At 47.7% G+C, this 23420-nt stretch overlaps 1 protein-coding gene across 1 annotated transcript; it reads left to right on the top strand.

The window, feature by feature from the left end:
• Positions 1–3157: 3157 nt before the first annotated feature.
• On the top strand, positions 3158–21985 carry LANCL1 (LanC like glutathione S-transferase 1). Its single transcript, XM_066322421.1, has 9 exons — positions 3158–3251; positions 3367–3484; positions 11636–11843; positions 15629–15764; positions 16084–16230; positions 18134–18316; positions 18691–18867; positions 19141–19213; positions 20025–21985. The coding sequence occupies exons 1-9, from the start codon at positions 3168–3170 to the stop codon at positions 20099–20101; spliced, it is 1203 nt and encodes a 400-aa protein (XP_066178518.1). The 5' UTR covers positions 3158–3167; the 3' UTR covers positions 20102–21985.
• Positions 21986–23420: the final 1435 nt, after the last annotated feature.

Genomic DNA, 23420 nt, shown 5'->3' with positions numbered 1-23420 from the left:
AAGGCTACGAAGGACACTCTACCCTTGCTCACTGCACTCCCTCACATACAGCATGCAACTGCAAAGGAGAACAAGCAACCCCCCACATTTCCGATTGCAGGGTTACTGTGCCAAGCCCATCTGGTTCACAGCGTGGAGCCTGCTGTGTGAGGTCAGTCTGACCCTGAGAGGAGGCTGTGGAGGGGGGGCACATGGCAAACTACCATTTTGGAAAGGCCACTTGCAAGTCTGCATCTCCACTGCCCACATCGGGCACCTGCTGCGGGGAGAGTCGCTGTGGGTGTGCAGAGCTGATGGATGCCTACAGCCAGGGAAGGACGGCCTCCAGCAGGACACAGCTCCTCTCAGGAAGGTGTTTCAGGATGCCCTCAGGCAGGATGCCACATAGCATGCAAGCAGCTGTAACATCTGTCAGAGATTCTGGTTCCATATCCCCACTGGAATGAGGAGGGAGCAGACACCCAGGCACGCTCAGGTTCTCCTCAAGGATGGCTGTGAAATATCAATTTCGTTCATGTAATCCACAGATCTGTTACCAGTCCAGTTGGGACCACACACAGCCAGGATTCTTATGTTGCTAAAATTTGGTAAGGATTTGTCTTACAGACAATGTCATGGATTTTACACCCTTTAGTTTTCTCACAGGTAGAAAGATTTGGGGACATCTATCCGACCGCTGATTGCAAGTCACTTCAGAGACAGATTTTTCTGCAGCAAAATGTGACAGGACTGCCAGGAAGGCTACTAGAGACTGCTTTCTCACCATTTTCTCTGTGCTCTCATAGCTGCATCCACACAAAATTCCTCTCTAGATGTGTTCTGAGCAGATCGGCTTTAATAGCTTTTAATATATTTTTTTTTCAGAGAATGCAGCACGACCCTTTTCAGACAAAGCAAACAAACAGGCCCACCACTCCCAAACAGCCCAAAGTGATTGGAATTGCAATAACACAGGAGCAGCTTTCCTCTCAAGCCCACTTCCTTCTTTCATTCCCTATTCTGCACGGGCAGGTTACTAAGGATGAATCATGAGTCTCTTATCTGGGCTCTGAGTGACAGCTGCAGCCTGGATTTCTGGGTTCATCCTGGGCAGCAAGAGGTGCTTCAAAGCCTAGGAGACCATGGCCAATTAGAAAATGGTATACTGACACATAACACCTTGGCAGGGTGGTGGAGAGTACAGGCAGGATAATTTGAGAGAACCATCTTTGTCTTTAAGTGATCAGGAAAAAAAAATTAACGTGAGGAAGCAAAGAAAGACTGTGAAGCTGAAATGCTATGCTTTATGCTGGAAGTTAATACTGAACTGTGCCTGAGGGAAGGAGGGCAGTGAATACTGCTTTGACCTGCAGATGGAAGGGAAGACCATAATACAGGGATGTGAATTTGGCCTTAAGCAGAAGACTCCACATTATTATTTGCTGATGCTAGAGCTGCCTCCCTGAATACTAAAACTGCAGTCCATCTCCTTGCCTTGAATGCAAGGCAATGTTGACATGATTGAAATTCACTAAACAAGCAACAGCTGACTGAAAAAAAAACCCTTGAAAGCAAACATAATTGCAATTCCCTCTTTTATGCTTGTTTCTCACCATATCGTGAAATAATTTGTGTTTTTTTCTTTGAGGTCCAATTTTATTAGTTGTAATAAAGAATGGACATATGGACAGAAAACCAGAATCCCTTATATAATACAACTGTCACAGGCATGAATGCAGCAGCCTGATGAATTCTCAGGGTGTTTGCAGTCACCAGTATGTAAATTCTTAGAGCAGCGACTTCCCCTAAACTCACCCAGATGGATTCAGCTCCTGCAAGGGGCAGTGTCACTGCACTTTGGCCTTGATATACCAAGAGCTTGGAGCTCAGCCGCTTCCCTTTTTGCTTCCCCGACAGACACACACAAGCCTGCAGTGCTACGAGCGCTGGGGAGCCCCAAAGCTGCACCTTCAGCAAGCCACACCTCAGGCAGGGACATCACAGCTCATCTCAGGTCCACAGGGTCAGAAGAAAGAGAGCTGGGCACAGTGTTACACCAAGCAGCGAGGCCTGGATTGAGGGATACAGCACACAAGAACACGTTAGGCCAATTAATACTGCCTGGCAGCACGAAGTACATTGTACATGGATGGCTGCACAGGGACACCCTGCCCCACAATGACAGCAAGGAGACCCCGGCAGCACACTTGTGTTGCACTTGGGGGAAAAGCACTGCTCAGTCTGAGCCATGGGGACCAAATCCCTTCACGAGGATGATGTAGCTCGGCCAACACAGGTGAGATGCAGCAGCTCAGCAAGGTACAGCAAGGAAGAGCCCCTGTCCCCCAGGCTGGTTTCCACCCAGGTGAGGAAATACTGCTGGGGGCAGCAGGACTCAGCACGTTCTCCTTGAGCTGACCCTCTGTCAGCAGCTGCACCAGTCTAACACCAAACCCTCGTGGGGCCCATTCGCTCAAGGCTGGTGCCCCGGAGCCCACAGGGCCTCCAAGATTCCTGCAGCCAACTGAGCCAAACCCCACAGGACTCCACATGGGGCTCCTAAACACCACAGGCCCAAAATCTCACAGGGCTCCTCCCTGGGCAAGACAGAATCACTTACCCTCAAACACCAGTGTCCCTAAGCCCCGCAAGACCAGCTGACAGGGACCTTACATCCCAAAGGGCTCCCTAAAGCAGACAGACCCACCAGCAAGGGGTGCCTTGATGATAAGCTACAAGGCGCCTTAACCCCACAGGGCTCTCTAAAGCAGGCAGAAGCTGCTGCAGAGCCCGTGCCCCACAGAGGAACAGGCGGACACGGTCCCCGCTCAGAGCCAGCAGCGGCCCCGAGCCCGCCCCCGGCGCGGGAAAGGGCGAGCGGCGGCAGCGGCGCCTTCCGGGGCGGGGCCGAGCGGGGCCGGGCCGAGCCGAGCGGGGCCGAGCGGGGCCGAGCGGAGCCGAGCGGGGCCGAGCGGGGCCGAGCGGGGCCGAGCGGGGCCGAGCCGAGTCGAGCGGAGCCGAGCGGGGCGGAGCGGGGCGGAGCGGAGCCGAGCGGGACCGAGCGGAGCCGAGCGGGGCGGAGCGGAGCCGAGCGGGACCGAGCGGAGCCGAGCGGGGCCGAGCGGAGCCGAGCGGGGCCGAGCGGAGCCGAGCGGGACCGAGCGGAGCCGAGCGTGCCGAGCGGGACCATGATGGCGCAGCGGGCGCTGCCGAACCCTTACGCCGACTATGACAAGTCCTTGGCCACCAGCTACTTCGACGCGGCCGGGCGGGTGAGCGGGGCTGGGGTGCGGCGGCTGTGCGGGTCTGCCCCGGCCGTGCGCAGCACAGACCTGTCAAACGCGGTTCCCCGTCGCCTTCACGTTCGGTGGGTTTTTCTCTCCACAGCTGAGCCCCGAATTCACGCAGCGGCTGAATAACAAAATCAGGGAGCTGCTGCAGCAGATGGAGAGAGGCCTCAAGTCCGCCGACCCGCATGACTGCACCGCCTACACTGGCTGGACAGGTAGGGTCGGATCCCATGGAACAGGAGCTCCCTGGAGCACACCGTGGGGATTTGGCCACTGGAATGGTCACAGCAGAGCCATGTCAAGAATGGTACCTCTTGTGTTTTGCGTGTTTTGGTCCACTAGAACAAGGGGATGTCTTTCTCCGGACTCCCCATTTTTGAAGCAGGTTTCATTCTGCGGAAGGAAGACCACAGTGTCATAGGGCAGGATTGGATCCAGTCTTGGTTAATAGTGCTGAACTTATACGATGGAGAAAGCCAGCACTTGCTTGAGAGTAGATATGGGAGCCTGCCAAAGGGACAGCTCCAACTCCAGCCACTCTGGGGGTGATGACAACAAAGCCAGTGCTCCATCCAGTGCTCCACGAAGTAGGCAGGTGTACATGGTGGTTCATTTACCTGCAAGGAGTCCTTGCATCTGGCAGCCTTGAGCTTAATGGCCTGAGATAATGTCTGTCTTTTCTGTTCAGGCTGAATTTTATCTGATTACCTTGTCTGATTGGCAGATTGCTCCATTCCTTTTCCCCAGGTAGTGCCACTCCACTTAGTGAGCGCTAGTTTTGCTCCAGTGCCTGTCAGAAGGAGCAGAAATACTAATGTGAGTATAATAAAGTGTGGAAGCCTTTCTCATACTAACTCGTGTGCAAAGCTTCCAGGAGCTCGTCTTTCTCCTATTTGGCATTTTCAATCTGGTTTTCCTTCCCGGGGAGTGTGCCCCACCTTCACTTCTGTGTTTCTACCCACTGGTGCCAGGGAGGACACACCTTTCCTTGTGCCCCATCTTTAGCTGCTGCTGTGTGCTTTGTCATCTTCCTTGCCTTCTGCGCTGTGCCAGGCCCTTTGGAGGGACCCTAGGGTTGTTGAAATTAATCTCACGCTTGCTGCAAGATTTTTTTGGTGCTGCTTCTTTTCTTTTCGCAATACACTGCAATCTTAAATGGCAACTTTCTACAGTGTAATCTGGGTGTGGTTGGCTTGTGTGTGGGTGCTTTGGAACTTAATGCCAACAGTTTGCTTGAGAGAGTGGTGTTCACTGTGTTGGTGCTAAACTAGCATTGCAGCTTGATGACAGAAGTGCTAGAAATGTCTGCTTCAAAATTCTAGTAAGGCAGGCAGGCTCTGAGAGCACTCAAGAGTAGTTCATAAGAAATGCTAGGATACCAGTATTAAATTCCAGCGTGGGAGAACATTGATTTTGTCAGCTGCTGTCTTGGCAGCACTCTGCTTGTGCTGCCAGTAAATTTATACATTTCTGCTGAGTGCTGGCTGATTTCACCTTGGGATTCATGCTCAGTTTTTCAGGCTGTGTGATCCTGCACTGAGGTCTCCTCTGAGGAAAAGCACTGCTTGGGTAGAGGTAGTCTTCAATCCTGATCGCAGAGTCTGCCTCCAGCCAGAAAATTCAGGAGACAAAGCAGGAGGACAGTTGATGGTAGGAGTACTCCCAAAGTCCTCGGGGAGAAGGAAAATACTTTTCCCCAGAGGCCCTGTTCCCTTTCCTCAGGTAGTCCTAAGGTACTTCTTGTTGGAAAGTGACTGCAGTTATGAAACAGTGGTTGAGGACTCTGGTAGGATTTCAGCTTGTTTTCGTTTGGAAGGGAGTTTCTCAAGAGGCATTCTTCTCTTTTCTTCCCAGAGATCATTCCTCAATGGGCACACTGCCTTCTTGCCTTGGCTAGTAGGAAAAAAAATCCATGGATGGGTTTCCTGGAAGTCACAACCAGCACGGTGAAGTTTGCAGATGTTGCACTATGACTTTGTCGCCCTACCTTCTTTTCCAATTCCAGCTATATTAATTTATTCAGAGCTGGTTTCCAGAGACAAAATTAATTGGGCCAAGGCAGCGGCTTTTTCCTGTAATTGCTTGTGCAGGAAAGGCTTGTTGAGTATCTCCTCATGTGAATCATTGCCCAGCAGTCTAAAATCCACCCTGCCTCTCGTGACCACTAATAAGGGAAATTTGAAATATGGCTCTCTTGGCACAAACCCTGTGTGAAATGTAACATACTCGAGTGTACTACATTACACTCAGTAATACACAGCATATGCTGGCATTTTACTTTGGGGCTTGTTTCTTTCCCAACACATTTGCCAGAGCCCTGTTCCCCCGGTGTGCACTTTGTGCCAGGGAAGCCATGGCTTCTTGGCACATGAAGTTGGAGCAGAGGGAGGGAAGGACTCAGATGTTCGGCTCAGAGGCAGTGAAAGCACACTTTGGATCAAGATTATCCAGCGTATGGCAGAGTGCCCTCAAAACATATTTGAATCAGCTTGTTATGTTCTCATTCAGTTCCCCATAGAGATCACAGCCCCATAGGCAGCACCTGGTACGTGCCTGGGTACAGACCAGCCTCAGCTGTTGTGTTCTCCTTTGGCTTGTCATCAGTTTAGGGAGACTGCTGGAGGAGTTTTTTCCCTAACCTGTTTCACTGGTATCACAGTGTTGACTGAGGAAGGCTAAACTGCCCTAAGCTCATTCTGAGTCAGAAGCAGTTCAGATCCTGAGCACAGCAGCCTCATCCATTTTCAAACGGATCAGCGTGAGGATGCTGAGGGGTACGGATGTGCCTGGTGGTGTTGTGATAATGCAAAAGGCCTTGCTCCAAAGACTGTCTTGACTGGGAGCACAGATGATGAAAAGAGAATGGAAGGAAATTCACTCCTGTCACCAGCTGACTGCAGAAGCTAGGATGCTCCTGAGTTCAGTGCCTGCTGGACTGTTGTGTTCTTCCAAGATCATGAGGTATATAAGGGAGAGATTGCCCTTTCTCTGCACTAGGGTAGTGCATCTGGAATTTGTTTCCCATGCCAGCATTCCCTTCCCTGGCAATGCCTTTGTCGTGGCCTTCAGCACTGGAGGGCCTCTGAAACTGCCCACTGAGTCCAGCTGGCCTGCCCCATCCACAGCTTTTGGCTGTCCCATTGGCAAATAGGGACAAGAAGCAGGGCTCAGGTGTCTTTTGAAAGGAAAGCCGTGTAAGAATGAAATTATGACTGAACCAGTTCAGGAAAGTTTCTGGGAAAACACTTTTCGTTCACTTTAGTGTAATATGTTTGTTTTAACCTCAGAACCCAGAGAATTTATGTCCCTTTTAGTCCTGTTCAGAAAAATGGAAATCCTTGGATAATCCCTAGAGAACAAGAGAAAGTGAGGCTGCATTTGTTCAGAGATAATAGAGTGCCTTGGGTCACTCACATAAACCACATTGCTGCCAAATGCTTGGTGGGTACTTTTAGTGAAGTTTCTGTTCTTGGAGATAGGGTTTGACTGGACAAAGCCCAGAGCAATGGCATGCAAATTTGAGGCTGACCTTCTTTCCAGAGGGTTGGAGCAGATCACTGCTGATCCCTGCTAACCTAACCTGTTGTAGGATTTTATGATGGGTAAAACATTTCACAGAAGAAGCTCTGTTACCCAGGTTTTAAGGCAGGATAAATGTTCAGGCATCCTGGATAATCATCCAGCGTCCCACAGTGCACTAGGAAGATAAGCTGCAAACTGGCTCCCCAACCAGTTCTGGACATGGGCTTGCAGAGATGTCTCAGTGTTGTGTGCAGTATGGCTTTGGCATGCATTTAGGAGTGCAAAGTAGCATCCCATGTGTCTGCACCAGGAAAGATGCTCATTATTCTTTCAGCTGGGTAGTAAAGCTGGCCCATAAAGCTGGGCCATCCGTGCTCTTTTACCTCATGGCTGACTCAATAAAATGGCATCAGGTGTCCCACTAGAAACCGTCAGGCTTCATCACTGTGCAGAGATAGGTTTCTGCTTCTTCCCTCTGCGTTTGACATCCTGCTTTGAGGCTGCTGGCTGACTTACTGCCCTGGATTAAGGCAAGATCTCTGAGGTCTTTATGACTCTGGATGGTTGGTTTGGAACTAAATAACCTTTTGTGGCAACCTCCTTTCCTTGGTAGAAGCAGCATAGCTCAGCTCCTGCTGGGCAAGGAGGCATGTTCAGAACAGTCTAATGGCATAACTTGCTTGCAAAACAAACTGCTTGCAGTCACACAGAAGAGCAAGTCTAAACTTGCAGAGGAGTTGAGGCAGAGCTTCTCTTCCATCCACAGAATGGTCACATGGATGAGATACCCCTTCTGCCTACTGCAGAGCTTTAGCTCACCTTTTGTATTTCCAGCAATGCTGCTCTGTTGAAATGGTTGCTGAAGTCAGGACATCAGCACAGGCCAGCTGGTGCAAACAATTCCATTTCTGCTATGTACAACATGTACTCCACTGCCCCACTCAAATCTCTAGTGCAAGGTAGTCCTCTACACCTACTGTACAGGAAGGTGAGAGGAGAGAGGTGCTGTTTACTGTCCTTCTGAAGGTGTTGACTAAGCAGGCTTTGTGAGGCGCACAGAATTGACTTTGGCCTACTGATTCCCTGCAGTGAGCAAGCATCTTGGGCATTAACACTCAGCTCCAGTGTATTGGCTTTCTGCATGCTGGAGGTTGCTGTTTCAGTCATCAGTGCCCTGCTGGTCTGTCAGTAGCACATATTCAGTGCAAGGAGTCTTTGTGCCATCAAGGACTCTCTGATGCATTCTCCATCTCATTTGGCTCTGCAGCAGGGGGAAGAAGCAAAAAACTTGGACATTTGAGAAGAAGGTCCAGTAGTAAACAGTCAACAGAACAAAGCCCAGACATCTTTGGCAGTAGCAGGCCACAGGCAGCCACTGTATGGCAGTTCTGCTTGGAAACAGAGGTCATAAAATTAGGTCACATTTCCATGTGGGACACTTGAACACCAGACCTGCAGGGCACACAGAAATGGAGCACATCCACAGCCTGCCTAGCTCCATGTGTCTGGTGATGCCATGTTTGTGTACCACTTAAAGCATGCCATACAAATACCCAGTCAACAGGGTGACCAGCAAGCTGAAGGCAGCACCACTTGCGCCCTTCTGATCAGTTTGGGAGTAAGGAATTCCTTGAGGAATTGTGTTGATCTGGCATGGCCTGATTTTTTGGCAGCAGGGGAGGGCCACAGGGGTAGCTTCTGTGAGAAGCTGCTAGAAGCTTCCATGTTTGACAGAGCAAATCTCATGGCTCTGAAGATGGACGTGCTGCTGGCCCAATTACAGAGGTTGTGATGACAGGATTAAGAAGAAAACCAAAACAGCACAAGCACAGTTTTTTCCCCAGGGCTGGGAAGGCACCGCGTGCCTGGCACAGCCTGCGGCAATACACGGCCAGGGCTGCTGCCATTTCAGCACAGCCCGTGCTGAGCCCTGCCTGGCCATCTCTAGCCAGCCCTGCTGCAGTGAAAGGGCAGGGCCAGGGGCAGCTTCTCCTTCCCAGCACCCCACATGAGCAGGGTGTTCAACAGCACCAGCGCTGCTGCGGCCACCACTGCCCGGCCAGCAGCGAAAGGGTGATGAGCAATTCCCTGACATGGAACCTAGACAGATCAATCCCTCGGTGCTACAGGATCCTGCAGGGATCTTTGAACTAGTGGAACTTGTTGACAGTGGTACCTACAAGCAGCAGTTTTTCTTCTAGTCAGAAAAGAGGAGGAAGTGAGGACGTGTGGGCAAAAACATGGCAGCACCAAGGCCAGTGGAAAGAAAGAGGGGGAGGAGGTGTTCCAAGCGTCAGAGCTGAGATCCCTCTGCAGGTCGTGGTGAGGACTGTGGTGAAGCAGCTGTGCCCCTATAATGCATGAAGTCCAACGGGGGATGCAGAGATCCACTTGCAGCCTGTGGGAGAAGTGCTCACGGCATCTGGGTGAATGCCAGAGCAAACTGTGATCCAGTGGGAGACCCAAATAGAGTGAGAGGCTCCTGCTTCCAGAGATAGACAGGGAGAGGACCCTGCTTCCAGACTGGAGCAGCCTGTCCTTAAAAGACTGTACCCCATGGATGAGTGACCACGCCAAGGCAGTTTTGGAATGACTGCTTGCCTGTGGGAGGACCCCACAGCACAGCAGAGGAAAGACTCCTCTCCCTGAGCGAAGAGTGATGGACTGAGCAAAACCCCCCTGCCCTGTCTCCCTGTACTGTCAGTGGGAAGGAGGGAAGGGCTAGGGGGGGAGAAACATGTCCATAAGGCTTATTTTACTTCTCATTATCCTCCTCTGATTCTGTTAATAATACATTTACTTAATACCTTTACATTTGAACCTGTTTTGCCCTTAAAATGTTTTTTTCTCCCAATCCTTAACACATGAGCCCTTCATTAATTTTTTCCCCTTCTCCTCTGTCCAGCTGTAACAGAAGAGAGAAGAACTTTTGTGGGTACCTGGCTTATTGCCAGTATCAAACGACAACAGGAATGAATTAGGAAAACTGGCTTTAGATGCAGTTTATAAGACCTTTTGGTTTTAAATAAAAAGGGAACGTTTTGAGAAAGCAGCTTCATCTTTTAGTACAGGTCAGTGGTTCTTTGGAGTCCTTCCAAAGATGCCTGTGCCTGGGAGGAACGGGGGTGAGAAATGTTTTAAAAGAGGAGAGGCAAAGAAATCAGAGGAAAACAATGCTGAGATTTACTTTCTAAGAATTCAGTCCTTGCAGTGGTCTTGGCAGGGTATTTATGTGCATAATTAGGGTGGTGTGAAGGCGGTAGGAATAGAAACTACTTACAAAGCTAAAAGTTGTATATTAAAGCAGGTGAGTCAAGAGTGCAAGCTGTGCTCAGACAGCTATCAGGCTAATAAGTCTAGAAGATGTGCTAGGTACTAAATAAATCAAGGAGAGTCACTTGACATTTTCTAGCCAGAAGAGGAGGGTTCCCCTTTAAAGAAAGGCTTTGTATCCACATCCTTACAGACTTGAGTGATGGTGCTGTACAGCTGAGCTCTCCTTAGAGCTGCTAGCACTGAATTGCTTAGAGAGAGGACAAGGTTATTAGCTTCAGCAGAAAATGGAAATTTTATACATAATGTACATGTGGAATTGAATTGTCTGTAACATGAAGCTTTGGAGATTACCCATGCAAAATGAGAAAATTATCCAAGTTTGAAATTGTCCTCAGTACCTTGGACTGTAATTTTGCAGCACGCTTGCCCCCTTGACCTTAACACATCAAAATCTGCAGAGACTGGCTCTATTAATTTAGGCTTAATACAGGACCTGAGTCATCTTAGAAATGGTTTTTGTTAAGGGGAGAAATAAGCTCTTCTCAGTGATGTAGGCCAATAGCTTTCTTCAGTGCAGATTTGAGGATGGCTCCCAAATCAGAAGGATGGTTCAAGTGCGACAGACCTCTCAGGCACACACTTACTGAGAACTCCTCATTTCCTTACTAAAAACTTCAAGAGCTGGGGGAAGACAGAGAGGCAAAGGACAGCAATTGATGTGACTGCTCAGTAGCAGAATTGGTTTTGTACCTGGCCAGGTCGTTGAAAACCTCTAGTGAGGACCATGCAGCCTTTTCTAGGATTCCAGGCAGCTGTTTGTGTTTCAGACAAGGGCTGATCTCATGACTGATGTTCTGAAGAGGAGAATTGGACTGTCCCTTTTTTCTAGGATGCACCAGTCCTTGCTGTAGGGCTTGGGACTTGCTCAACCACAGGAGATGATGCCCACAGAAACTGTAACAATCTTGCTAGTGCTTCCCAGTGGAAAGGAATTAAAAAATAATATTAGAAGGAAAAAAAAAAGTCAAAGAGGATGTCTGGATATCTTAAGGGTGTTGTTTCTCAGTGTTGATGTTGTGTTACTTTTTATAAAAATCCAATCCAAGCTAAGTGACCCAACCCCTTACCCCCTAAGCATGGGGAAAAAATAGAGAGGATGACAACTCAGTTCTACTCTGTCACAAGTACCATCTGCCCAAAGATGACTTTTTTTTCCCCTTCCCTATTGAGCAAAAGTCACAGGTACAGTGTATGGATTTAGGTGGGTTTGTCTAGGTCTCATTTTTGCTCCTTGCTACTAAAATTGTACGTGATTGTACGTAAAATTTTATGCAATTCCGTGCTGTTCTCCAGGCCTTCCTGGGTCAGGCCCTCCTGTTGTCTTGACCTGCCATCCACTCCCAAGCAGCATCAAGTTACAAGGAGATGACAAAGCAGGAAAGGAAGCTGTGGGTTATGTCCTTGAGAAGGCTGTATGCCCCAGATGAGGGCCAGGCCAGACTTTCAGGTTCGCTGAAGTAACAGAACAAACATTTCTAGTGGATACAACCTGCATGTTCCTCCTGCAGGCATTGCTTTGCTGTATTTGCACCTGTATGACGTGTATGGAGACCCAGCCTACCTCGAGGTGGCCCATGAGTACGTGAAGAAGAGCCTGAGGTGCATGACCAGGAGATCCATCACTTTCCTGTGTGGCGATGCCGGGCCCCTGGCAGTGGCTGCTGTCATCTACCACAAGCTGCAGAACCAGAAGCAGGCAGAGGACTGCATCATCCGGTAAAATGCTTGGTTATGGCTTTGAGCTGACCTTCCTCTTGCTCACAGAGCTGGTCTGGGCTTGTATAAGGCACTCTCTGACAAATGTGAATACATTTTGTTGCAGTCTTGTGTGAGAAATAATTCAGTAACTTAGCAAGGCAGCACAAACTTTTCCTGCCCTGGTAAAAGAGGTCGTTTAAGGACAAACACGTTTGCATGGCAGGCTGGGGAGCAAGGAGATTGTTCAGCTGGTATTGCCATCTTAAAAATAATCCTGATAAACACGGGAAGAAAAAAGTGCCAAAATTAAAAACTAAACAAAACAACAACAAAAAAAAAACCCTCCAGAAGGTGGGGTTTGGTGGGTTTTGAGAACATTTTAATTTAGCTTTACAGTCATTTTGATGAAAAGGAAAAATGTGGTAAGATTATTAGATTTAATTTTGGTACTTGCTTCCACTTGCTCTTTATTAGTTGTCTTTGACTTAAACCTAAGATTGACAGCATCCCTTTCAATTGCAGAGTGCAGCTGGTTATGATTCATTTATTTCTACTTCCTGCCTTTCCTCGACTGTTTTCAACATGTATTTTTGTTGGGTACTTAAGACAAGAAAAGGACAAACAAGCAGTCACAGATCAGCATGTGGCAGAGGAAGGAAAATAGTTAAGGAGATGTAGTTGCAAGCATTTCTCAGTTAAGGGAGAAGGGTTTTAAGGTGAGAAGCCCCAGAGAGAGTTTCCATTTATACATGATCAGCACAAAGACAAAACCTCTGAGCTTCAGAACACTGACTGTCCTTAAACAGCCAGGAGCAAGTGATGCATAATGGCAAATAAAAAAAGCCACAGGTGAGAATCAGAGGTGTCTGTATGGTTTGGACACCAAGTTCCCACTCCCTTAACTAAGAATAGGATCAGTCTGAAGACAGAACTCTTTTCTTTATTCTGATAATAATCTGTGGGTTCAATTTTGCTTTGACAAAGAGTGAAATCTTGCTATGATTAACATATTTTCTAACAAAAAGAGAACTAATCTGTCAAATAGAACTGGTCAGTTGTGGTCAGTGCATAAGTCCCAGGTTTGAGAAACAATTCCTAATTCATGTTTTCTTGCTGAGATTTCCCCTCCCCATAAGCCTCTTGTTCTGCCTGTGGTTTGGTGGCAGAATGGAATCTCGTGGTTAATTTTGCACTGCCATCTAATGGTATAATAGAGTAAGAACACTGGAAATTGCTTTCTTCATACATCTGCAAGGAGGAAAACAAAAAAATGTGGCTTTCCCAAATAAACAGTTATACTGTCCTTATTCTGCCACCAATTCCCAGAGCAGTTAGCCTGACCATGCTCCTTTAAAACAGAGTATTTCTTTGAGAAGTAGCTCCCTTAATCAAAACTCTGGAATGGTTTTTGAGTATGCTGTTTAGTTACAGAACAGTTGCTAGACTGTTCAGTGCAAGTGCATAGAAACAGCGCTTTAATCAGAGCTGTGGAGGAGAAGGGCCTCTCTGCATTTTGTCCTCTGTCTTTTAAAGCACCTCACTTTTACAGAGCCAGTGGAGAGAATCCATCAGCCAGGTTTTACCTGCAGTGGAAGAGACAGAAGCTTGCTTTTTCCTAAACGAGTTCATGACCAAAAAATGTACTTTTATGCTCTAGAGAGACTGATGTTTCAGGGCAGCCTATTTTCCAAGAGCCTGTGAAAATCTTAGCCATGTTCTAGGAGCCTTCTTTTTCCTTTGACCTCCCACCAGTTCAGAAGGTCAAAGCTTCACTTTCAGAGCCAATGGTGTACAAAAATCCCATTTTGCTCTACAGCTGCCTTGATTTCCCTCTGTCCAGAAACTGCTGGTTGTTGACAGTTGAGGTAATAGGCTGAAATACATGAATATGTGTAATTGAATACATGAATACATGTGTTTGAATACATGACCACATTTCAAAACTGGCAGAAACTCCTGGTAGGCTTCCTCCCCTGATGGTCCTGCTTGAAAAGCAGTTAGAGGTAAAGGAGTAATGCACAAAGAACAAGAACAGTAGGTCCAGGTGCTCCAAATTTCCCCATAAAAAGGAAATACCACGTCCAGAACTGAGAAAATCCCTACCACTGGTATTACAATTCATGCATCCATCCGTTCCTTCTATTTCACTTGACATTTCCTGACATCCCAGAGCTGAACATCACCAGCCAGCTTCTCTTCTGGCCACCCTGCTGCTAGGCAGAGTCTGTCTGTCCCAACACCTCCTTGGAAACCCTCTTCATCTGCCTTCCTTGGACTTTGGGACAGGCACCATGAGGAGCCAGCAGGCCTTTCCTTTCAGCTCTTGCAGCTGGGAGAAGAATCCATGCCTTGGGTGGAAAGTCTGTCTCTTGGGTCTAATCTGTGAGAAAGAAACCTCCCCCATGGAGCAGTCCACATGTCAAGTGGTACAAGAGCCAATCCACCTCGAGACACTGTTCCCTCCTTTCTCCTTCAAAATCCCTGCTCACTTGGAGTCCAGTGCCAAGGGAAAGTTTCCTGCCGTAACAAGTCACAGCCCAGCATCCTCTCTACTTGAGGCATTTGGTTGCTTCTTTACAACAATGTGTGTCCCTGGAGCCCAGGGAGCGGAGGCTTCCAAGGCACATTTTCTGTCCTTCACATTGCTGTGACAGGGAAGCTCAGCACACACAGAGCTTTTCCTGGCTGGTTTCACAGCAGGAAACAGTCAGGGAACAGCCTTAAAGCCATTTATGCTGGTATTTTAAAAGTGATGGCACTTTTCAGGTTGCTGTCTTACAGGTGACTAGAAAAATAAAGCCAAATCCAATCAGACTGCTACCTGCTGCCCTGACAAGAGAGGACATCCAGTCTTTCTGGAAGTGTGATGAGAGGTAAAACACAAGGAAAATTGCATCAAGAGTGAACTGGGCTACTAAGCACCGATGTGAAGTGCTGTCAGTCTCTGTTAGCACTACAGGAATATCACCAGCTTTGCAATACCATAATGGAAAAGTCGCAAAGAAAATACTTGGCTGGAGCAAACCTCACTCTGCACTTGTGGGCTAAAGCCTGGTGCCAGGCAAGCTGTCCTCAGACAGCCACAGCACTCCCACTTTGCTAAGCTGTTCTCACTGCTGCTCAGTTCTCCCTAGGGGATATTTCTTCCATGTGCCATGGCAGCTTGGTGTTAAACAACATGCGTAGCTCCACCTCTAACTTAGCTTTTTAGCTCCTGGAGACACCACTTTCTCACCTGACAGCATAGCCCAGGCTGTTTGCAGGCATGGAGAGGAAGGGGCTTTCCTATCAGGACTTTTGACTGTTAGGGGTGAGATTTTTCCACATCCATTAGCACTGGTTTGACTTTCTAGTATTCCTTAAGCAGCCACATTAAAAGGATAGCCATTTAGTTTGAAAGTAGTGGTTTTTGGTAGAGTGTCTGCTTTGCCAGTAACATCACAGGCAGATACAGTGGGGAGCCTTTCCTGAGCAGTCAGCAGTTTTATGCTTACCCTTTTCTTTCAGCCCAGATTTCCTCCTGAAGTAGCTTTCCAAGCTGGTGCTCTAAAACCCAAGCACATAGTGTGAGTGCATTGAGTAGAGCAGAGCAGACTAAAGCAATCAGCCAAACAAAAGGCAGAAGGGAAGGGGCAATTCCACACCCCTGCAGCTGGAAGGCTGAGACCCAGAGTCTGGCCTGACAACTCCTAGGGCACAGGCAGCATGAAGGAATGAAGCAGGGTTTGGAGCTCCAGTCTCAGTGCTTGTTTACGTGGCTTTGAGTGTCTCCTCACCTCCTCCATGTGAATTTTTCCTTGTAGTTTGCTCCATCTATACAAGGCTGACCCACGAGTACCAGATGAGCTCCTCTATGGGCGCATGGGCTATCTCTCTGCACTGATATTTGTCAATAAGCACTTCGGAGAGGAGAAGATCCCTCAGAGTCACATTCAGCAGGTACTGTGTCTTGTGCTTATTTGTTATGTGTCTCTTCCCATGCAACTCTTGGGGCAGGTAGAAATCAATGCTAGATGTAAAGAACTCTGGCAATAAGGAAGAAACCACATCGTGGTGTACCTGCTTTTCTTCCGAAGGAACAAAGCACCATGTTCCCACTGTTCATGTAAATCCATAGGCAGTACTGGACTGGCATACACTGCATTCCACCCTCTGCTTGGGCAGGAAAACAAATCTGATTCTGTGTCAGAATACTCACCGTGCTGTGTCCAAGACAGCAACATTTCCCTCACCCACATTTGTTCCCATCCCTTCGCAGGTGTGTGAAGCAGTTGTAGCCTCAGGAGAGAGCTTAGCCAAAAAGAGGAACTTCACAGCAAAGAGCCCACTGATGTATGAGTGGTACCAGGAGTACTATGTGGGGGCAGCCCATGGTTTGGCTGGGATTTACTACTATCTCATGCAGGTAAGAGACATGAGGGGAGAGGCTCTTAGCAGCTATTTCACTTTTCTTTGAATAAGGAACAGCATTTTAATTGGCCTTTGGTAATGTCAGACTGGGAAAGATACCTTGTCTGATGGACTTGCCCATGTGTTTATCATGCATGTCCAATTGTAAAGGCTTTCTTCAAATCCAAGATTGAATCTCTGACCTTGGAGATCTGTGGAGAAACGTGACCTGCATTAACCAGCAGTGTCACATAATGGAGACCTGTAGCTCAGCTTGGTCTGAGTTTCCCCCTCATGTTAATTGCTTCTAAATTATTCTCATTTGTTGGTATCTGCTGGCTCCCTGCATTTTCTGAGGTGGTCACTTGGAGCAGTGTCAGATCATTGGAGTGAGAATCTGAGAGAAAAGCATGGTGGAAGAAACTGTGCTCATAGTAGGAAAGTGGGAAATACCTTTGTATCCAAAGCAGAACCTGCTTCTAAATGTGAAAGGGGTGGGACTTTGATAAAGGAACTGAGTTCTGTAGTGCCTGAAGCAGGCAGAGCAAGACAAGAGGCTGGCAGATGCAGTACCCCTTTGCTTTGATGCTTTCTCACTATTTGCACAACTCACTGGAGCTCTGTCAATATTCCATATTCTGGCTCTGAAAAAAAAATAATTCCCCTCTGTGGGTCCCTTCATGCATATATTTACAGTGCTTAAGCACTTAAAAATAACAGCAATAAATAACATCAAATCTTTAAAGCATTATGAGCATCACTGACCAATGCAAATTATTTTGGTTTAGAAATAGTCTCTAATCTTCTATTAGACTTAACTCTCAGAGCAGGTGGAAAAGGAAGCCACCAGGTTTCAAAGGACTATTTGAAAAGTTAAAAGTTAAAGCCCATAAACAGGATCAGTAGAAGTCCTGTGAATAGATCTCTTCTGTGGCTCAGAGAGGAAGAGATGGTTGGTGGTTTTTAAGCAGAAGATTTGGCAAGAGGGGCATGTGAGGTGGTTGTGGTCCAGGAGAAAGAATAGCTTGCTAGGAGCAGGGGAGACAGTGATCTGCTGTGAGCCTAAATTTGTACCAAGTCCCTGAGCTTATTCCCAAGAGGCTGTTTGAAATGATTTTAAGTCTCCCATAAAATACTGCATGGGCTTTCTGCTTCTCTGCTGTATGAAGTCCAAGGAGCCTGGATCAGCCAAGCATGATGCACAAAAAAGCCCTGGGAGAAGAAAGCATGTGAAATACGGAGAGGAGAACATCTTTTATCTCTAATGGTTTTACAGCACAGGTATTGATTTTTAATTCTCCAGTTCCCAGCCTGGGAACAGTGTGATCCTTAGACGAGAGTGCTCATTGCAGTCTGCCATGGGAAATTAGAGCTGCACAGATTGCATGTGGGGCAGTGTCACTGGAAGAGGACACTGAAGCCACTCCCTTGCTTCCGTCTGAGGTCAGCAGTGAAGTCAGCCTCTTGAAATGACCCAGCAACATCTGTGAAGATACAGAATTGCAGCCTGCCAGCTGGGCTGGCCCAGCAGCTAAGGGCTGAGATGCTCTAGGTGCTAGGAATCATCCTTAATACTGATTTTAGATTGTTATCTCCTTACTTCAGCTCTGGGTACCTGAAGCTATTCCTGTTCATCTTTAGGAAAAGCAGCAGCAAGCTCTCTCGCTTAGAGGACCAGGTGACATGCTAGGAACAATCTTTGTTTGTGGGATGCAAGGGTAAGACTGAAAGTCCCTGCCAAAAGGCAGAGCAGCAGGGGACTGAGTGGGTAACTGTGAAGTGTGAAAGCCAAACCAAAGAAATTACATAATTCACAAGAGGCAAAAGGGAATATAGCCATAGCTGACTGTTTTCCACCTTTCACTTAGGGACAGTGAGAATGGTAATTCTCCCTGATTTAAATGTTTTCTCTCTCTTAGCCTGGCTTTGGAGTGAGCCAAGTAAAGCTGCACAACTCAGTCAAGCCCAGCGTGGACTATGTCTGCCAGCTCAAGTTCCCATCTGGGAATTACCCTCCATGTATCGGTGACACCAGAGACCTACTCGTCCACTGGTGCCACGGGGCGCCAGGTGTAATCTACATGCTTCTCCAGGCATACAAGGTACCAGAAACCTTGCAAAGACCCTTTAGAGACCCCTAAGTGTGAAACTTCCTCTGCAGAAGAGGCTGGGAGACCCCCTTGCCTGGAAGTAGGATGGCTTGTTGCAGTGAAATCACCCCACAGGTACCACTGACTGATACAGAAATTAAAGAAATACTTCTGAAAATATCCACGAGTTCTGTGATGGATGGTGACAACTAGTTGTGTGTGAAGTAATGCTCTTACATCCCCAGTTGTGATATCAAAAACATCCCCCTTAAAAAGCAAACAGCAAAGTCACTTCAGCAGGACAGCCAAGCCTCTGCATCCCACAGGGATGGTCTTTGTTTGGAGGACATTGCCTCAGCAAGGACAACTGTTTCTGGTCTCTGCAGGTCTTTGGGGAGCAGCAGTACCTGAATGATGCCCTGCAGTGTGCAGAAGTGATCTGGCAGCACGGGTTACTGAAGAAAGGCTACGGGCTGTGCCATGGCACAGCTGGCAATGCTTATGCCTTCCTGGCACTGTACAACCTCACTCAGAACATGAAATACCTCTACAGGGCCTGCAAGGTAAGTGTGTATGAGGCAGCAAAAGGGCTTATTCAGTTCTGCCTTCTCCATCAGTGCCTTTGCCTTCAAAACCCGATTTCTGGTGGGGCAGACATGCAGCTAGATCTGACCAGAGCAGTCCTTCAACAGTGCAGGCACTGTCTGACAGCCTGTACAGAAGGGATTTCCCTCAGAAGCCTTGCTCTGCAAGGGGTAATGTGAGGACAAGACATAGTATTTTCTTTTCAAGACTTGCCTTTAACCAGATTTGAACACTTTCTGTACTTTTCTCAGTTTGCAGAGTGGTGTTTAAGCTATGGGCAGCATGGGTGCCGGACTCCAGACACACCATTCTCTCTCTTTGAAGGTAATCTCAGTCTCTAGATAATCTCCTTGTGTTTTGCTCCTGGATCTAAGCTGTTCCAGCACCAAGGAAAACCAAATACATGCTCCACTGGGTCTCCCTATAGCACAGGCTGATGTCTTAGCTGGATTGTCTGGTCCTCTTAGGCCTCCCACACAGATATTGTGTACAGATCTCAAGGGAAATTCTTTCATGATTACAGACCTCCTTTTGGTTATTTGAGAAGCCTGGCTTCTCAGACAGTCTCTTCTCTATACATTTTTAAGGATTTAAATCCTTCATGAGCGTTCCAGTTTGATTCTAAAGGTGAGGAACAAAAGGGGCTGCTTTTATGGGCTCTGTTGGTTCCTGTGGCACTTTGTGCCTCCTGCTAACAGCTCCCCTCAAATCTGCCCTCAGTGGGTATTTGCTGAAGGAGCCAGCCTCCCAGCTAACCTAATGTCTCCAAGCTGCTGCAGGCCAAGGGACAGCAGAACTTCCATCAGTGAGGACCTTGGGCAGCAGTGTCACAAGGACCAGAGTTTGACAAAGCTGCCCAGTGCTGAGCTTGTGGGTCAGTAAAGCAGAAGGGAGGGAGCTGGAGTGGGGAAAAGACCCACTGTGTCCTTCCAGCACTTTTCAACATTTGATTAGCTTCAAAATGCTTTTTTCCTACTGAAATAGCAAAGTTGCTAGGGAAACCTGGGCTCAGACATTGAAAATTATTTAGGACCTTTTCTTCTGTCTTCATAACTCATTCACTCCCTGGGTAACTGAGAAAAACGGTGCCCAAAGGGAATTTCTCTAAAGCAGAATATGTTTTTTTCATCCTCAGGAATGGCTGGAACGATTTACTTCCTTGCTGACCTGCTGGTGCCTACCAAGGCCAAGTTCCCTGCATTTGAACTGTAAATCTGAATCCTGCTTGGCAGTTTGCTGCCTGTGTCCTTCTGCACTTGGAAACGCAGTTCAAGGCTGCTTTCTCCTTTTTCCAGACTCATCGTTGTTCACCTAACTGAACGTAAATCCATCCTCCTGAGGGCATGCTGAGTTCTCTAACACTTCTAGTTGTCTCATGACATTGTTTAGTTTAAAAGACAGAATGCAGAGTTTTGCTGTTGTCCCTTAAAAACTCAGGGCTGCAGGTGGGAGCAGGGAGAACTGTACAGTATTTTGTCGGCTACAGAGTTTTGCTATTTCCTGTATCCCATTTCCTGGGAAGAAGTTTTCTATTGAATGTAACCTGGGCTATTTAACTTCTTTTTGTGCTAACAAATAGTTGCAGGAATTTAGCTGCCTTAGGAGGACAACAGATGGAAAACTGAGACTATTGCCCTGGCAGTTGTTTTCAAGTGTTTTCTTTCTGAGCACCCAGAGAACAGATGATTCAGTATCTGGGCTGTGCCACGTGAAGCAAATGTGATGGACTGTGGAGTCTTACATATATTTTTAATACCTTATTGCAACTGGCAGAGCTGGAACTGACATGCCAGAGGCTTGTCCTGAGTTTGCACCTATCTGCTCTAAGGGCAGAGGCTATGTATAGCTCTTCTGTGCATTTGTTCCAGTGACAGACAAGTAATCCACTGCCATCTTACATTAAACCTTGCTAGTCCATTGGTCATCCAATGGCAAACTCCAGTCCAAAAGTGAGCTAAGCATGCTTGCTTTTGTGGTGTCTTTTTAGCTTTGAGAGTTTATTTTGCAGTCTTTATTTAAATTTGTGTATTAGGTGGTGCCAGGTGCCCACCAGCAGCAACAAGAGAAAAGAAATGTATGCCACTGAGTTCTCACAAAGTTTAACCTATTAGCTGTATAGATGTTATTTACATGTTTTCTTTTATAAGCTTTCCCTGACCTGGATCATTTGAGTCACTTTTATGCCTTGCTACTGCTTGTTGTAGTTTGATTTGCACTCCACCCAACTGGAAAATCTGCACTAGGTTAAGTGGCTTTGATGTGTCAGGCAGGTCAGGTACTTACAGGGAGTAAACCTGCTTTTCCGTCCTTAGCTGATGCTGCACCAGTTTGCAGAAATTTGGGACTTGACTCTGTAAACTGCTTTCTTAGCACTGAGCATGAGATAAACACTGAGCTCAGGGAAGTTTACAGATGTAGGCACACAGCTTTGTGCTGTTTGGGAGGAGCTCCTCAGCCTGCACCTACATGGCCACGGGTTTTGATCTTTCAAGGGCTGAGCTGCTGAGTGCCTCAAGTCCCGTAAGAGCAGGGGAGAACAGCAGGGCAGCACAGCCACTCTCTTGGCCCACCAAACCTGGCATGGTTACACTCACACGTGCCTGAACAGGGCAGCTGAGCCCCAGTGGCACAGGGAGCCCCCTGAGAATGCCTGGATGGGCAAGCAGTACTGACTTGTTTCCTCAAAGCCCTCATAGGTTTCTGAAAGTCCATCAGAAGACAGCCTGAACTGCAGAAAAGCTCATCTCCTTGAGGGTGGGCATCCCTGTCACAAGTCTCAGGCTCATGTGGACACAGCAGCAGGCATCCACTATCATTCATAGGACCTAAGCAGCACAGGGACGTGGCTGGGAAGCAGAGAGGAGTTGCCTAATCATTTACCTCCCAGCCTGGCTGGTGTGATGGCAGTGCAGAGACACTGCTCTGAGCATGGGTTTCTTCTGGGTACCACTTCTGTAAAAGGAGAGTTGTGCAGCCTGGGTCATGGTGGCATGAGAGCATAATAATGTCCCAGGGTTTGTACACTGATCAGGGGAGCATCAGGGCCGCGTGTACAACTGCTGAGTGGAGCACTGTCTAATAAAAATGCTGAAACAACCGAACTTTGGGTTATTTCTACCCCCTGCTTTGTGACCAGGATTCATGTCTGAAGAGATCAGCATATGCTGGCAGCTCCTGGAGGCTCAATGACTTTCCACCCACCCTGAGCATTGAGTATTTCTCATTTTTCCCTCATCTCCATCAAGGCCAGTCATGTGCTTTCATCCCAGGGCATCCTTTTGCACTGGTGTCTCCATCCCGGGCTGCATCCTCCCTCTGTGGCTTCCACTGGCGACCACAGTCCTGCAGGTTACTGTTAATTGCACTGAAATACACGCCTGTGTGCAGTGCTGGCCACCAAAAGGAAGAGGTGGATCCTCCTAGAAAAGCATCCCCTGCTCAATGAAAGGAGGAGCAGGGCACCTCGGGGAGGCTGTGACTGTCCAGCAGCAGAGGCTTTAAGACCAAGCTGTCAGGAGTGGTATGGATAAAGGTGATCCTGCCCTCCAGTACAAGCATGTATTAAGTTCCTTGAGGTCCTACACAATGTGGTTTTCTATAGTTTCTGTTAAGGTTTGTGGTAAAGGTCATGGGGAACGGGGTCCAGCAATGAAGATGAGAAGACAGCATAGTGCAATTTCTCTGGTTACCCTTCCCTTTCTCAGACAGGGGTTTGGTGTGGTGCTGCCCACTTCCACTCACCTTTGTGCCACGGGGAGGGAGCAGGAGCAAGACAAGGTTTGAAAACTCAACTGGTGCTGTTTCAACAAGCCACCTGCAAAGGACTTTACCAGAAGTGTAGATACTTCACCTTTGTTGATGGTTGTGTTTGTCCATGGTGGGGGTCTGTTAACAAAAATTAAAAATACACAAAATAACCTATATTCCCAAGAAACAAGTAGAAAACATATTTTGAATGCTTTATCATCTGGCTCAATTTGTGTTCACCACCTGCGTATCCTAGCATGATCAGCAAGATGAAAAACATCCCAAATAATGTGAACCAAATGCCATCTGTATGTGTGCATGTCCCCTGAGAGCCCAACGTGGCTTCAGCTCTCAAGAGCTGACAGCAGGCTCAGCTATCCAAGATAGCTGAGAAGACAGTGACAGTGCAAGAGAACAACAGATAGTGCTGTCTCTGCCTAAATTAATTTCTCATTCCTACATACTAACTTTCCAAATGCCCACCAACAGCAATCAGCATGGACAGTAAATGGTGGCTAATGTTATTTAAGGTTTTTGCCAAAAAAATCCTGCCATGAGCTGTCCCCAGCCACTGTAGCCTTCAGAGTCAGACACACTGAGCTGATAAATGTGTTTACGAACTACCACTGCAGGGATTTGATGCACACTGGTTTCCCTTTGAAGCCACTTTGGAGAAGGCTGCTCCTGTGCTTTGGAAAAAGCACAGCAGAAGAGATCTCAGCCTCCACAAGCCCCAGCTCATCCCCCTGAACCAGAAGAGACTCTTTCTATCTGACAGGCTTGG

Source organism: Sylvia atricapilla, chromosome 7 (genome assembly GCF_009819655.1).
Source record: "Sylvia atricapilla isolate bSylAtr1 chromosome 7, bSylAtr1.pri, whole genome shotgun sequence".
In the NCBI taxonomy this organism is placed as follows: domain Eukaryota; kingdom Metazoa; phylum Chordata; class Aves; order Passeriformes; family Sylviidae; genus Sylvia; species Sylvia atricapilla.
The sequence above is the reverse complement of the archived record's forward strand: the minus strand, read 5'-3'. Positions and strand labels throughout refer to the sequence as shown.